The sequence below is a fragment of the Lipomyces tetrasporus genome (genome assembly GCF_029532465.1).
Source record: "Lipomyces tetrasporus strain NRRL Y-64009 chromosome Unknown POJ06scaffold_3, whole genome shotgun sequence".
Taxonomy (NCBI): Eukaryota; Fungi; Ascomycota; class Lipomycetes; order Lipomycetales; family Lipomycetaceae; genus Lipomyces; species Lipomyces tetrasporus.
In genome coordinates this window covers 1000685-1014662 of record NW_026611598.1, presented here as the reverse complement: position 1 = coordinate 1014662, position 13978 = coordinate 1000685, and the positions used below count along the sequence as shown (strand labels likewise).

The 13978-nt window shown below is 50.5% G+C and overlaps 6 protein-coding genes across 6 annotated transcripts; 3 read left to right on the top strand and 3 right to left on the bottom strand.

The window, feature by feature from the left end:
- Nucleotides 1-80: 80 nt before the first annotated feature.
- Nucleotides 81-1781, bottom strand: POJ06DRAFT_266631 (uncharacterized protein; the record flags this gene model as incomplete). Its single annotated transcript, XM_056189168.1, has 1 exon — nucleotides 81-1781. The coding sequence occupies one exon, from the start codon at nucleotides 1779-1781 to the stop codon at nucleotides 81-83; it is 1701 nt and encodes a 566-aa protein (XP_056045470.1).
- A 227-nt stretch (nucleotides 1782-2008) lies between these two features.
- On the top strand, nucleotides 2009-5234 carry POJ06DRAFT_75480 (chloride channel). The gene is made up of 3 exons (XM_056191510.1): nucleotides 2009-3177; nucleotides 3227-3735; nucleotides 3784-5234. The coding sequence occupies exons 1-3, from the start codon at nucleotides 2164-2166 to the stop codon at nucleotides 5105-5107; spliced, it is 2847 nt and encodes a 948-aa protein (XP_056045469.1). The 5' UTR covers nucleotides 2009-2163; the 3' UTR covers nucleotides 5108-5234.
- Nucleotides 5235-5401: 167 nt separating this feature from the next.
- On the bottom strand, nucleotides 5402-6293 carry POJ06DRAFT_248527 (Pre-mRNA-splicing factor Cwf15/Cwc15). The gene has a single exon (XM_056187042.1). It carries the CDS (start codon nucleotides 6197-6199, stop codon nucleotides 5414-5416), a length of 786 nt encoding a protein of 261 aa, XP_056045468.1. The 5' UTR covers nucleotides 6200-6293; the 3' UTR covers nucleotides 5402-5413.
- Nucleotides 6294-7409, top strand: POJ06DRAFT_248526 (ribosomal protein S5 domain 2-type protein). The gene has a single exon (XM_056187041.1). The coding sequence runs from the start codon at nucleotides 6385-6387 to the stop codon at nucleotides 7366-7368; it is 984 nt and encodes a 327-aa protein (XP_056045467.1). The 5' UTR covers nucleotides 6294-6384; the 3' UTR covers nucleotides 7369-7409.
- A 164-nt stretch (nucleotides 7410-7573) lies between these two features.
- Nucleotides 7574-8401, bottom strand: POJ06DRAFT_236652 (pinin/SDK/memA/ protein conserved region-domain-containing protein; the record flags this gene model as incomplete). The annotated part of the gene is made up of 1 exon (XM_056185912.1): nucleotides 7574-8401. The coding sequence occupies one exon, from the start codon at nucleotides 8399-8401 to the stop codon at nucleotides 7574-7576; it is 828 nt and encodes a 275-aa protein (XP_056045466.1).
- Nucleotides 8402-9298: 897 nt separating this feature from the next.
- On the top strand, nucleotides 9299-13877 carry POJ06DRAFT_194638 (uncharacterized protein; the record flags this gene model as incomplete). The annotated part of the gene is made up of 5 exons (XM_056184959.1): nucleotides 9299-9901; nucleotides 9961-11908; nucleotides 11962-13317; nucleotides 13368-13693; nucleotides 13749-13877. The coding sequence occupies 5 exons, from the start codon at nucleotides 9299-9301 to the stop codon at nucleotides 13875-13877; spliced, it is 4362 nt and encodes a 1453-aa protein (XP_056045465.1).
- Nucleotides 13878-13978: the final 101 nt, after the last annotated feature.

Sequence of the window (13978 nt, the reverse complement as noted above, 5' to 3'; positions counted from 1 at the left end):
GCGGTGGTGACACCGGACACATGCGACAATATGAATCGTGACAGTCTCTATATTACAAATATAAGCAATGTGCCGAGTAGTTACAGTCGACTGCTTGTTGTCGACATCGATCGAGTTCGATCAAACCACCATCTAACTATGGCTTCCGCGCATACTGAAGGTATATCCCCTTTCCGGACCCGTTCGGCTATGACGTCTCTGTCGCCATCTATAGTGCTTAGCCAAAACGGAATCCGGTCAACCGGAACACAGCTCAACGTTGCATCCACAAATATTCCAGTTAAAGTGGGCGTGCTATGGCCACGCAAGAGACTTCTTATCGATGGCAATAACACATCTTCGGCAAGAACAGGCGCGGCAGACGATAGTACACCGCTACCGGGGGCCAGCGCGTTAGCGAGAGCGCGTATGGCGGCGGCGAACTGGGTGTCGGTGATCTCGCGTTTGTCATACAAATCAATCACTCGTGGAATATACGTTCCCTTGACATATTGCACATTCTCGATCGCCAGTGCTGGTACATGTAACGATGCCAAGACGACCGCATGAGCAGCCTCGTGTATAGCTTTGCTGACCATTGTACCATCAGCAGCCGTTGAGCGACAAGCGACAAGTGACTTCGCGGGATGAACTAACTTCGTGAGCTGAAGAGGAGGAAGTGGAGAGGATACGGGAGACGATAATAGAATCTTTTCTGCAGTATTGAGCGCAAACAGACGTTCCTGTTCCTGTGTCGTGTCTTGCAGAGCGTCAATTAGATCCTCCATGTTGTCGCCGTTGTTGTATGCGATTAAGATGCCAACGGCAGCAGAATGCAGATACGACTCGGCAGCAAAGCCAGCAAGAGAAATACCATAGATTGCGGTCGAAAGATCTCTGAGTATGAGTATTATAGCCTTCGCAGTCGCAACTTCAGCAGCGTCGCCATCTACAAAAATGCCAAACGGCCGAGTGGCGCGAGATTGGAGGCCATCGACAAGGCCACATAGGACGGCGACAGCTGCAAATGTCGACTCCTTTGCATCCGATAATGCCCTGGCTTGCGAAGTCGCGGCAGAGATGATTGACAATGGCCCATGGCATTGCTGCGGACCGCCGGATGCTGCCATGAATTTGAAGATCCGGCCAGTGAATCGCGACAAAGGACCAGCGACGGCAGACACGTCTGGATGTCTGGGAACGGCGAACAGAGCTCGAACCAGAATGGTCGTGAGCAACGGCGTAGCATGTATCCGGCTACGGTGGCGTGGAGATAAGTGGTCGTAGCCTGTGGTTGCGCAGATCGAGATCGGCAGGTCATCGTGACATAGATCGCCATCCGCAATGACATTGAGAGTATCCACAAAAGCGCTTTCGACTTGTGGAATAACAGCCAGTGGCGTGGATGTTAGTATGCCGGATATGGCATAGAATTGGTGAGATTGCATGTGATGGCACGACGCGATGCCGCCGAGAAGGGCGAGGACGAACAGTGTGGTGTCTTCCTTCCGATCAGCTTCGGCCGCCGCGTGTAGCTGTCGCCTTAGTCGGGCTTGCACTATTGCCCTGAAGCAATCGGCTACGATAACGCCGGTTGGTCTTGATCGGGAGGAGAGCGTGACAAATGACTGGGACCATATGGCCGGAGAGAGCAGTACCATTCGCGAGACAGCAGCGACATCGCGGGCATATTGTAGACTCGGAACGATGTTGACGGCATGCTGGAGCAACGACACAGTGTACTCGCAACCGGAATCTGGCGCCGGAAACTGCAAGGCGGCGAGAAGCGCAGTGAGGTCCATGATTGTAGATGGAGACAGCCGTATGTGCACAATGCGGAGGAGCCGCGGCCTTAAGTGGAGGTTGTGATTCATCACGTGAGGTTTCCGTGATCGGCAATTGTGTTTGGTGATCCGCTACTGATTGTCAAAAACGCGCGATGGCGTCAGTGCGCCTGTTCGCGTGCCTGGGCGGCGGTGCGCAGGGACCTGGCCACCCGGGGACTGGTGTGGCTGGTGTGGCTAAGCGCGTTCGCCAACGTTGGTTTCGTGTTTCCAACGGCGCGAACTTGTGCGACCTCCGGAATCTCCTTGTGCACTCGTCCATTCCAGCAAACGTTATCGCGAGCCCATTCCGTCGCAGTGCCCTCCTATCTATCGCACAGGCAAAATACACCACATTTGCATGCCCTCCGAGTCCGTTCCTCTCATCTCGCGCGCGCCATCTGCCGCGTCAACGGCGGCCACGGTCTCGACGGCGGCCACCGTCGACTCCGAGACACAGACCCGTTCGCCGGTCCGGACCTTCGAGCCACCTGGGTCGGCAGGTTTAGTGCTGCCGCCTACCATCCGCTTTGACCTGCACTCGCCTGGCATCACACCCCGCTCGCTGCACACCCACGTTCAGACCGCACTTCACACCAACCAGCGTCTGTCGCTTCCGGATATTTTCGTTCCGCCACGGCCTGTCTCCGTCCTCACGGCCGACGACGCCTCGGACCAGGCGTCCATTCCCCTGTCCGACATCGCGTCCAGCGATGAACACACTACCACCACAGCAGCGACTGCTGCGTCCATCGCCGTTGCCGCCGACGCCAGCAAGCGACTATGGTACGATGACTTCACTACAATTGACTGGGTCCACGACTATATCAAAGAGTCATTCCGAGTCAAGCGACTACGCGACCTGCCTGGTTTTCGCGGTCGACTTATCCGCGCTCGCGATGCTTCACAGGGCTGGATTCTGATCTTGGTCATTGGCTCCAGCGTCGCCTGCGTCGCATATCTTATCGACGCTGCTGAACAACGCGTGTTCGATTGGAGATCCGGCTATTGCGGCACAAATTGGTTTCTACCAAAACATGACTGCTGCGCCGACAGTGGCGACACTTGCGCCGCCTGGCTAGAATGGAAGCTTGCACTGAGAGGCTCGGCGTTAGCAGAGTACTCACTCTATATTACTCTTTCCGTCGCTCTGGCTCTTATCGCCGTCCTCCTAACCTTCACGACCGCTTCTACCACTCCCTTTCCAAAGGCACCTTCTACGGTAGCCGGCAGCTCACGAGGAATTCCTTCAGATACAAACGCCAATCTTGCACCTGGTGCACCTGTTAGTGTCATTAGCGAGGCGCACAAGGGGCAGCCCGCCGCTGCTCCCAGATCGATCATATATACAGCTGCGGGTAGTGGAGTAGCTGAGGTAAGTCGTCATAACTGGTTTGCAGTTTCTTGATATTGACATGGAGCAGGTCAAGACCATTCTTTCTGGATTTGTCATCAAAAAGTTCCTGGGGTCTTACACCCTGTTTATCAAATCAATCGCACTCGTGCTCTCAATCTCATCCGGACTGAACGTCGGCAAGGAGGGTCCATATGTCCACATTGCGTCCTGTGTCGGAAACATTGCTTGTCGCTTCTTCTCAAAGTTCAACAATAATGACGGAAAACGCCGTGAGATACTATCAGCTGCGGCATCTGCTGGCGTCGCCGTAGCCTTTGGTTCTCCACTTGGCGGCGTGCTCTTCTCGCTCGAGGAGGTGTCTTACTACTTCCCTCCAAAGACGCTTATCCGATCATTCCTATGCGCCGTTATATCTGCCCTAGTTTTGAAACTTTTGAACCCGTATGGTACCGGCAGGATTGTCATTTTTGAAGTATCGTACGATCACGACTGGCATGCGTTTGAGTTTTTAATCTTTGTTTTCATTGGTGCCTGTGGAGGTGTCATTGGAGCTGCTTTCGGTCGACTAAATGTTTGGTGAGTTAATGCCAACTTGGTCACTGCTGTCCCGCTGACAATTGTTAGGTGGACACGTATCTGGAGACGGAACCAGTTCATCAGCCAGCATCCCGTCGTTGATATAATTTTCATGGCGGCCGTTACAGCTGCTATCTCCTATTTCAACGTATACACTCAAAAACCCGCTAGTGAATTGCTCTACGACCTCGCTCGCACTTGCACGTACAGAACCGCGTCGTCTCTTGACAGCAGCCTCGATTACGAGGAAGATGATGCGTTGTGCCCAACATCGATGGCCATGTACGCTTCTTCTATCTGGTCGCTAACTGCGGCGTTTGTAATCAAGTCCGTCTTGACTGCAGCGACAATCGGTCTCAAGATCCCTGCGGGTATCTATGTTCCGTCAATGGTCAGTGGAGCCCTGTTTGGAAGAATCGTTGGTCTTTCAGTGCAATGGCTGCAATACAAAGCGCCCCACCTGTTCCTATTCTCCTCGTGCCCAGCTGGAAATGACCCTCGAGCTTGCACCATTCCCGGTGTCTACGCGATTGTCGGTGCGGGTGCAGTAATGGCTGGTGTCACGCGAATGACAGTTACGTTGGCTGTAATTCTCTTCGAGCTCACGGGTAGTCTCGATCACGTCCTGCCAATATCGGTCGCGATTCTCATTAGCAAGTGGGTTGCCCAAGCACTAGAGCCAAATTCCATCTACGACGTCGTTATGCACAATAACAACTTCCCGTTCCTCGACAATCAGCGAACTCCGGGCTTTTCACTCACTTTGCACGAGATCGTGCCCAAGGCGACTATATCATCCACCAGTCCAGTCATTGACATCAGTGACTCTGCATATATATCTGCTGCAGCGTTGCGCACAAAGTTGGAGGTACTGCAGATGTCTGGAGAGCTTGATGGCTCTTTGCCAATACTTCGCAACCAGGTCCTTGTGGGGCTGCTCCCCGCGCCAGAATTGGAGTATGCACTTGATAAGATAAAGGAAAGAGATGCGAATGCGTCCGGCATACAATACAACGACTTGGCCGATGTCGCCGACAATTATGAGAACATGTGCCATATATCAGCAGATGACCAAGAGATACAGCGATTTTACTTTGACAGATCGTCGCGGCATTCTCAGTCTTCGTTACATACTAATGGTAGTAGTGCTAGTATCTTTACGGCCGCGGCGGATCTGACACCATTCGTGGATCGCGCACCGATCAGTTTGGATATTAACTCCCCACTTGCCATGGTCCACTTAATGTTTGTTCGGTTAGGTCTTCGTATGGTGTGTGTTGTGGAGGACGGAAAGTTTTGGGCCGTATTGCATAAGAAACGGTTTATTGAATATTGCAGATTTGGAGACGATAACATGGATACTTGGTTTTAAGTTTGTAATGGGGCAGGATTTGCATTAGATTGCTATTGCATGCCAAGCGCTAGTGCTGTATATTACATTGGTAGTACACAGGCGCGTGTGTGTCCTGTACGTTGGATTTGGCATGTATATCTCTGGGAATTAGGGCGCGTGTGTCTCTTTTACGTTGGATTTGTCGTGTATATCTCTGGGAACTTGGGTCGTGAGGAAGGGGATTTGTTGATGCGTTTTGGATAATTGTTAACGGATTACGTTCAAAATTACCATGCGCAAAGTAAGAATGAGTGAATCTTACATATACAAACATATGCTCGATGCCTACTTTACATACTTGTTCATAAACTTCCGGTGGAAATCTGACCTTAACATATCGTTTATGAAGCCTCCTTTCGGCTTGTCGTCAACCCCTTTGGCCTGGTTCTTAAAGACAACCTCCTCATCCCATCTTTTCACCGCTTTACCCGAACTGACAAACCCGTCGTTAAAGGACAGCAATGGGTTTCCTTTAATTGCTTGCTTCTCGCGTTGAGCCGCCTCCTCAGCCTGACGTTCCCGTTCCTGCCTCTCTTTCTCAGCTGCCCTTTCCCGCTTGATCCGCTCAAGTTCTCGCATTAATTCCGCTGTCTCGTCTTCCTCATCCTGTTCGTCTTCGCTTTCACTGTCCGATTCTCGCTCGCTTCCAGTGTCGGAACCCGAATTCTCGCCGTCACCTTGAACGTCAGACGCCTCTTCATTTTTCTCGGCCTCTTCCAGAATCATCCTCCGCCGTTTTTGTTTCCGTTCTTCTTCGTCCTCGTCCTCGTCTGCATTGCCTGCCTCAAGCATTAGCTGTGATGCAGAATTTACGATCTTGCGCCCCTTCTTCTCCGCATTTGCGGCCTCTTTAGCCAGCAACTCCCGCTTCATGGCCGCCCTTTCCCACTGCCGCTCTTCGGATGTAGCAGGAGTAGTCAAGTCTTCACGGTCTGCCACGCCGCCCTGCCCCCGCTTTCGGTACTTCAGCTGTGTATGTGCCGGGAGCATGCGGCTATGATAAATACGCGTTGGCGCCTGCGAGTCCTTGCCGCGCGCAGTATCGAACGTTGGTCTATGTGCTGTAGTCATTGTATTGTATTATCTGCGATGTGTATAGGAAGATGTGGTCGTGAGACGGAGGTCTTTGACGATAACAGTGCTCAACTGAAGGTTATGTGTGAGCCGGTGGTGGAGTTTTTGCGATGTCCCAACCGCAACCGCTTGTGTATCATAGCCAAAAATTTCGGTCAACTTCATATTATTGATCAATCAAAATGCCACGGGATTTAACACCGTCGACAATAGAGAACACATTTGTGCTTAAGGCTCTAACCGAGCGCATTCGGCTGGACAGCCGGTCCTTTAATCAGCTCCGGGATCTCGACATTTCGTTTAGCTCAACCGAGTATGGCGTCGTGGACGTCAAACTTGGAAGGACTCGGGTCATCGCCAGGATTTCGGCCGAAATAACACAGCCATATGCTGACAGACCGTACGATGGCTTGTTTATAATAGCAACAGAAATCAGTCCTATGGCGGCGCCGACTTTCGAAGCTGGTCGCAAATCGGAAGATGAGCTTGTGATCTCTCGAATTGTTGAAAAATCAATCCGCAGGTCAGGAGCACTTGACACCGAATCGCTGTGTATTATATCTGGCGAGAAGTGCTGGGCCGTCAGGGCCGATGTGCATTTCTTGGACCACGATGGCGGGCTGATGGATGCAGCTTGTATTGCGGTTAGTGCTGGGCTGTTGCACTTCCGTCGACCAGATATCACAATCGAAGGCGTTGGCAGTCGGAGAGAGGTTATTGTGCATCCGATAACGGAAAGAGTACCAGTTCCGCTGGCAGTGCTGCATGTACCGGTTTGTGTCACATTTTCATTCTTTGACGTTCGAAGGGCGTCGTCCGCTATTTCTGGCCGGACGAGGAATGACGAAGCGAAGGACGTGGACGATGACGATGTTGAGGAGGAGGACGATTCGTCTGTCGCAGTGCTTGTAGATGCTACATTACAAGAGGAACTTCTCCGGCATGGATATATGAGCGTTACTGCAAATACGAATCGTGAGATCTGTCAGATTCAGAAAGGCGGAGACATGCCAGTCGACGTCGGCGTTTTGTTATCATGCTCGGAGGCTGCTATTATGGTAGCTGAGAAAGTAACCAAGCTCATAAACAAGAGACTAAAAGAAGATGGGGCCAGACGGAATGTTGGGAACCTGTTAGTAGAAGCAAGGGCCGAAAATGATCGATAGATTTTGGAGATGTACCACTTTGTATTATTAATTTGTAACATAGCTTCGCATCGGCAATTAAAAACTCGGCTAGTTATTATTGTACAAAGACTACTAGTACAGAAAACCTTTTCATGCAAGCTGATTTCAACCAGTCCAACGCAATCGTGCACGTAAGCCAAAGTGTCAATTCTAAAGCACAAATCCATATCAGCGCTTAAACAGATCACGGTGACATAGGCTTAGCAGCAGCTGCAACGCTTCCACCGTCGTCGTCTTCCGCCTCGTCGGACTTGTAACCGCGTTCACTTTCATCGGCATTGGCGGGCGGGCCATCTGTCTGAACTGATTCAGACGACTGGGTCTTACTATTGACAGCATCAATAAACTCTTCTTTTGGAAACCTGACATAAAAGTCATCCCACTCCTGCCTAATCTTATACTCCGCTTCTTCCACTTGCTCTGATATTGTCTCCGCTTCCTCTTTTCTCAGAATATTCGGTTTGTAGTATATAATCGGAGTGGTGTCAGTCTTGAGTAAAGCGGCATTCTGCCGCATGATTGCAGTCCTGCCATTCAACGCAGCTTGAGTCCTCCGAAACTCAGCCAGTCGAGTCCGCTTAAGCCGCTCTTCGCGTATCTGTCGTTCCATATCGAGCGACTCTTTCATCTGCGATTCGCGCACTCTTCTCTCCACTTCCTCGCGCTTGTTTGCGATTTTTGAACGACTCGTGTCTTCCTGAAACTTTCCCAACGACGTGAGAAGCATTCCAAACATGCGCTTATTCCGGCCCTTTTCCTCAGCTGCGACTATTGTCGGATTTCGCCGTATCCGTTTGGGTGGCTCCGGCTCCGCAGAGACGTCGGTTTCTGGAGGGCGACTATCCCTATTCCCAGGGGTTCTAGATACTGAGCGCGAAGGGGACGACGTCCGCGATTCCGGGTGCCCTCGCTTCGACGAGAGCTTGGCTTCTGGTTTGACGACAGTGGATTGAACTACTACAGTGGGCGAAATGACGATGGCGCTCGTATCCGCATTGTTTTGTTCACTCATTGTTTTAGTGCATTCAAAATATCGACCACGGACCGGGTGGCAAGATTCCCTGCTAAATTTGTTCAGTCGTACTGGTTGGCTCGCTGTCGTGTACGTTGTGAACAATTATGAACGCCACGGAACAATCAACTCGTATGCTCTATCTCGGCTTCCGTCAATGTTGCAGTAGCTGTTGTCGGGTGCGATCCTTTTATAGGAGAATTGGATCCCGCTTGGCCGTAGTATTGGAAAGCCAATGGAACAACTGATAGGCCAAACCACTGCAATTGAATAAACTCCGTATATGAAGCTTGCTCGAATGAAAATAGACTGCCACCTTTATCCGCTAGTGGATGGGAAGTCACTCGTGTCAATTGTGTGTCTGCTACATATCGAAATGAGATAACTAACTGGAAGCAGTGGAAAATTGTCGTAAACCCTAAACCACATACCCCTGAATTTTTGAGAAAGGGCAGTGTCCTCAACGTCACGCACAATTTTACACAACCAGCAGCAAACATCAGAGAGCTGACAGCACGTCTCCGGATGGTGTATTCATACCTTACGCTAAAGACAAAACCATGACGGTCAGTATACTATCAGTCTTTGCGAGATATTGACCCCTGAAATATTGGTGGTGCGGATTGAGCTTGGTCCTGCAATTAGGTTATCCCGCGATCACGTTGTCGCGTTGGGACATCTCGACGGCTGGATCCGCCCAAAGATGATGATGGCTGGTCGGTGGTGTTTGAACGCCTTGCCCAAGCGCACGCCTTTTCTAATTAACTAACCAGTTCTCTGTTCGTCGCCAGCGAGCTCGGTAGAGTCAACTCGCCGACGGCATCATCAGTTCGAGGCTCGCAGTCTCGGACCAGGGGCGCGTCTACCAAACAGCGTGCTCGGCCGTTGTACGCCACCATGTCGACTCGTCTTCTAGTGTTTCTCTGTCTTGTCGTGGGCTTTGCCGTTTCTGAAGAGATCTCATCGACCACTTCCGCGGCGCTTGTTGTTCCCATCAATGCCGCCGGCATGCCCTCGTCAGTAATCACAGAACCGCACGGTTCTCCTGGCATTGTCAACAAGGTGATCTGGCTGGGTCCACGTCTCTTCTTCCGGCTATTAACAGTCTGCGCCTACTATGTTCCCGCCCAAGTGCTTGCACTACTGGGAACCTCGTTCAGTATTACACTTTCGTTCTCGTCCCTGCTCATCATAATGGCTGCCTTCGGTACCGTAGTCTGGGCCGTTGTGCGATACAAGTATCTCAATGTTTACTCTCGGCTTCCAGCCGAACCGCATCGACAAGAGCCTAAGCTGGACATGATGTTCTATCCTAACGCACTTCAGCGCCAGTATGAAAAGCCAGGCTTTGCGAGCTATTTGGATGAATTTTTCACGGGTATCAAAGTCTTTGGATACTTGGAGAAGCCGGTGTTCAATGAACTCACCAGACATGTGCAAACGAGGAAGCTCATTGCGGGAGATACTATGCTTCTTGAAGAAGAGAAGGGCTTCTGTATAGTATGTTGTCATGTCATTGCAATGCTCTTTCATCCGAGTTTGGCATTAATCAGTATCAGGTTGTCGACGGCGACGTTCAGATCTACGCCAGAACTCATGACCAAGACCACAGCCACAATGAGGCCGAGTGTGATGCAGAAGGTGGTTATCAGTTACTAACTGAGGTGAAGAACGGCGCTCCAATGTCTTCCCTTTTCACTATCTTGTCTCTCTTCACAGAGGACATCAAGATCGCAACACCGGCCGAACGGCCCCGGTCGGCCACATCTTCCGCCGGCCATGATTCATTGTCTGAGGAGACGTTACCAATTCCCAGCGATCCCCTGATCGCAATAGTAGGGTCGCCAAAGCTACTACCTATCCCAAATATTCCCCCCTTGTCCGAGAAAGTGACTAGTACTGTATTGCCCGAAGAGGCTAACACTAATTTGTCCGTGCGGCAGGAAGGCAGCCGGGCAACGCACCCGACCGCACCCGGAATCATTGCACGCGCGTCTGTGGACTCTACCATTGCAATCATTCCCGCGGAAGCGTTCCGGCGCTTGACACGCAAGTATCCAAAGTCGGCCGCACATATCGTCCAGGTGATCCTTGCCAGATTTCAGCGGGTTACGTTTCAGACTGGCCACAATTATCTCGGCCTTACGCCTGAAATCATTAAGACAGAAATTGCATTTAATGAGCTCACACGCTACGAATTACCGAATTATCTGGGTGAGGATGCTGTCGCACGGATCAAAGCTCAATTTGAAGCTAGGCGGCCGGCCTCCGAACAAGACAATGAAACTGCCGTGGAATCAGATAGCAAAGTTGAAAGCACGCGCAGTATGGGCGAACTGAAAGTCTCCAAGAATCCGAGTCGGAGGCGAGGCTCAGCATTTAGCCCTGTGTGGAATCGAAATGACAAATTGGAGCACGACGTCGATTTTACTAGGGTCTTGCCTGGCGATTTGGTATCCAACTCGTCGTTGTCGTGGCGCGGGGGTACATCTCCCCTGTCATATACACTCGCCCCTTCGCCGTCGTTGATGTGCACAAGCCCACCTGCACGGCCTACGGTACATGCGAAGGTCTCGACGAGCTCTCTAGCTTCGTATGGAGAGTCAGATTTCAAGGACACGCAGGAGCGAGACAAGATGGCTGCCGTTAAAGAGGACAACGGAGACGAAATCGACACTTTTAAACAAGCAATACTGGAATGCATATTCAAGGCCCTCGGCGTTTCGCCAGAGTCATTGGAAGGAAAATCACCGATTTCGACGTCTGCAGAGACAAGTCCTAGACTATCGGCGTATGAAAGCCGACGAGCGCAGCAAAGGTCTATATTTAGCGCCCGCTCGACTGGCCTGGGGAATCTCGGGCCACTGGCGTTCGATGGCATTAACGCTAGTTTTGTTGATGACGAGTCTGTTGCGTCTAGTTTTGCGCATCAATGCGGACCTGCGCAAAGCTATAATTCAATCAAAGCTGACCTTCTTAAGGACATTGAAATTGTGCATTTCACTGCTGGATCTCGGATCGTGAAGCAAGGAGAGCCTAATCTTGGCCTTTACTACGTTATTGACGGATTTCTTGACGTATGCACTCAGGACCGACCTGGAGAGTACAAAACAATATATACGATTAAGCCCGGCGGTATAGGCGGATATCTTGGCTCTATTTCCGGATACAGTTCTTTTGTGGATATTCGTGCTACCACCGATGTTTACATTGGCTTTCTTGCCAAAGAGGCCTTAGAGCGGCTGGTGGATCGCCAGCCAGTCATTTTATTGACAATGGCCAAGCGCTTGATCAGCATTTTGTCAACGTTAATTCTCTATCTAGATTTTGCTTTGGAATGGGTCCAGGTCGAAGCTGGCGAGGTATTATATAAACAAGGAGATGAAGCAGATTCAATCTACATCGTTCTCAACGGTCGTATGCGTGCTATCAAAGAGAGCAAAGGCGAAATGGTCCTCGTCGGCGAATACGGCCAGGGCGAGAGTGTGGGTGAACTGGAAGTTCTCAGTATGTTCATTCTTTCTACCGGGCGCAGTCGACAAGCATCTAACGTACTAAAGCATCATCGAAACGGCCTTCTACTCTTCACGCAGTTCGCGACACCGAAGTAGTGAGATTTCCCCGCATGCTATTCGAGAGCCTGTCAATGCGACATCCCGCCATAACAATTCAAATATCTCGTATAATTGCATCTCGAGTGAACAGTCTTGTCAACAAAGAGGTGACAAGCCCGTTAGAAGTTCCATCAACTGCTCCAAAATCTGGCAACTTTCGCACGGTTGCCATTGTTCCCGTCACATCTGGCCTTCCGGTGAAGGAGTTCGGAGAAAGACTTGCCAAAGCCTTCACCCTAATTGGGCAAACGAATGCGACGTTGGACCAGGCCGCAATCTTGAAACATCTTGGACGTCACTCGTTTAATAAATTTGGAAAGCTGAAACTTAGCGGGTATCTGACTGACTTAGAGGAGCGCTATCAGAAAGTTTTATACGTTGCTGATACGGCAATCAGTTCGCCGTGGACAGTCACATGCATTTCTCAGGCTGACTGCATCCTACTACTGGCAGATGCTGATGCTGATCCGTCTATTGGCGAATACGAGAGAATGCTCATCGGTATGAAGACGACGGCCAGGAAAGAATTGGTACTCCTGCATCCAGACCGGTATGTTCCGGCAGGACAGACACAAGTATGGCTAAAGAACCGTATCTGGATCCATTCCCATCATCACGTGCAGATGCAATTCCGGAACACAGTTCCTCGTCCGACGACGCCGCATTTTGGTGCAAGATTCAGGGATTTGAAAAACAAGGTGCAGACGACACTGCAGACAGAATTGCAGAAATACAGGCATGCTCCTCGTCTTTCTCCAGCAATGCCGGTGTATATCAGTAGCCAGACACACAAGAATGATTTTGCGAGACTGGCTCGGTTACTATCCGGAAAGGCGGTCGGCCTTGTCCTAGGCGGAGGTGGGGCACGTGGTTTGTCCCATCTCGGTGTTATTCGAGCTCTCGAAGAGGCGGGCCTCCCGATTGACATCGTTGGGGGCACTTCGATTGGGTCATTTGTTGGAGGTCTATTTGCTCGCGATGCAGACATTGTGCCTATCTTCGGCCGGCTCAAGAAGTTCTCGGGTAGAATTGGAAGTCTTTGGAGGATGTTCTTTGATCTGACGTACCCGGCCACAAGCTACACTACTGGCCATGAGTTCAACCGCGGCATCTGGAAGGCATTTGGTGATGCTCGTATTGAAGACTTCTGGTTGCAATACTTCAATAATACGACAAACATTACGCACTCTCGTATGGAAATTCATTCTGCCGGATATGCTTGGAGATATATACGTGCGTCCATGTCGTTGGCTGGACTTTTGCCACCGATCACTGATAACGGTAGCATGTTGTTGGATGGGGGTACGTCCCTGAGAACCGAATTGAATGGATTTTACTAACTTTTATGGAAGGTTACCTTGACAACTTACCGGTATCTCATATGAAGTTGCTTGGTACCGAAGTTGTTTTTGCTGTCGACGTGGGAGCCATCGATGCCACGACGCCTATGACCTGGGGCGACTCACTATCTGGGTTCTGGGTGTTGTTCAACCGATGGAATATATTCTCTCGTCACCCGAACGTGCCCAGCATGGCTGATGTCCAAGCGCGGCTAGCTTACGTGTCATCGGTTGGCGCACTTGAGAAGGCAAAGGCTCTACCAGGATGTATTTACATGAGACCGCCGATTGACCAATATGCCACACTCGACTTTGGAAAGTTTGAGGAAATCTATGGAGTAAGTTTCATCGGCGTCTACATAGAATATTATCAGGAAGCTGACTGATGAATAGGTGGGATATGAATTCGCGAAAGACTTCCTCAATAACTTGCAGCGGGAAGGAAAGTTCCCACAGATTGCTGGCGTGTCGCATTTCGACGGCGTATCTCGACGCATAATCCAACGCCGAAATTCGATATGATCGATATGAATATAGCTTGAATTAGATGAGTAGTATTTTTAGGGCATGGTGTTATAGTGTACAATTAATTCTATGTTCAAATTTAATGTATAATTTATGTT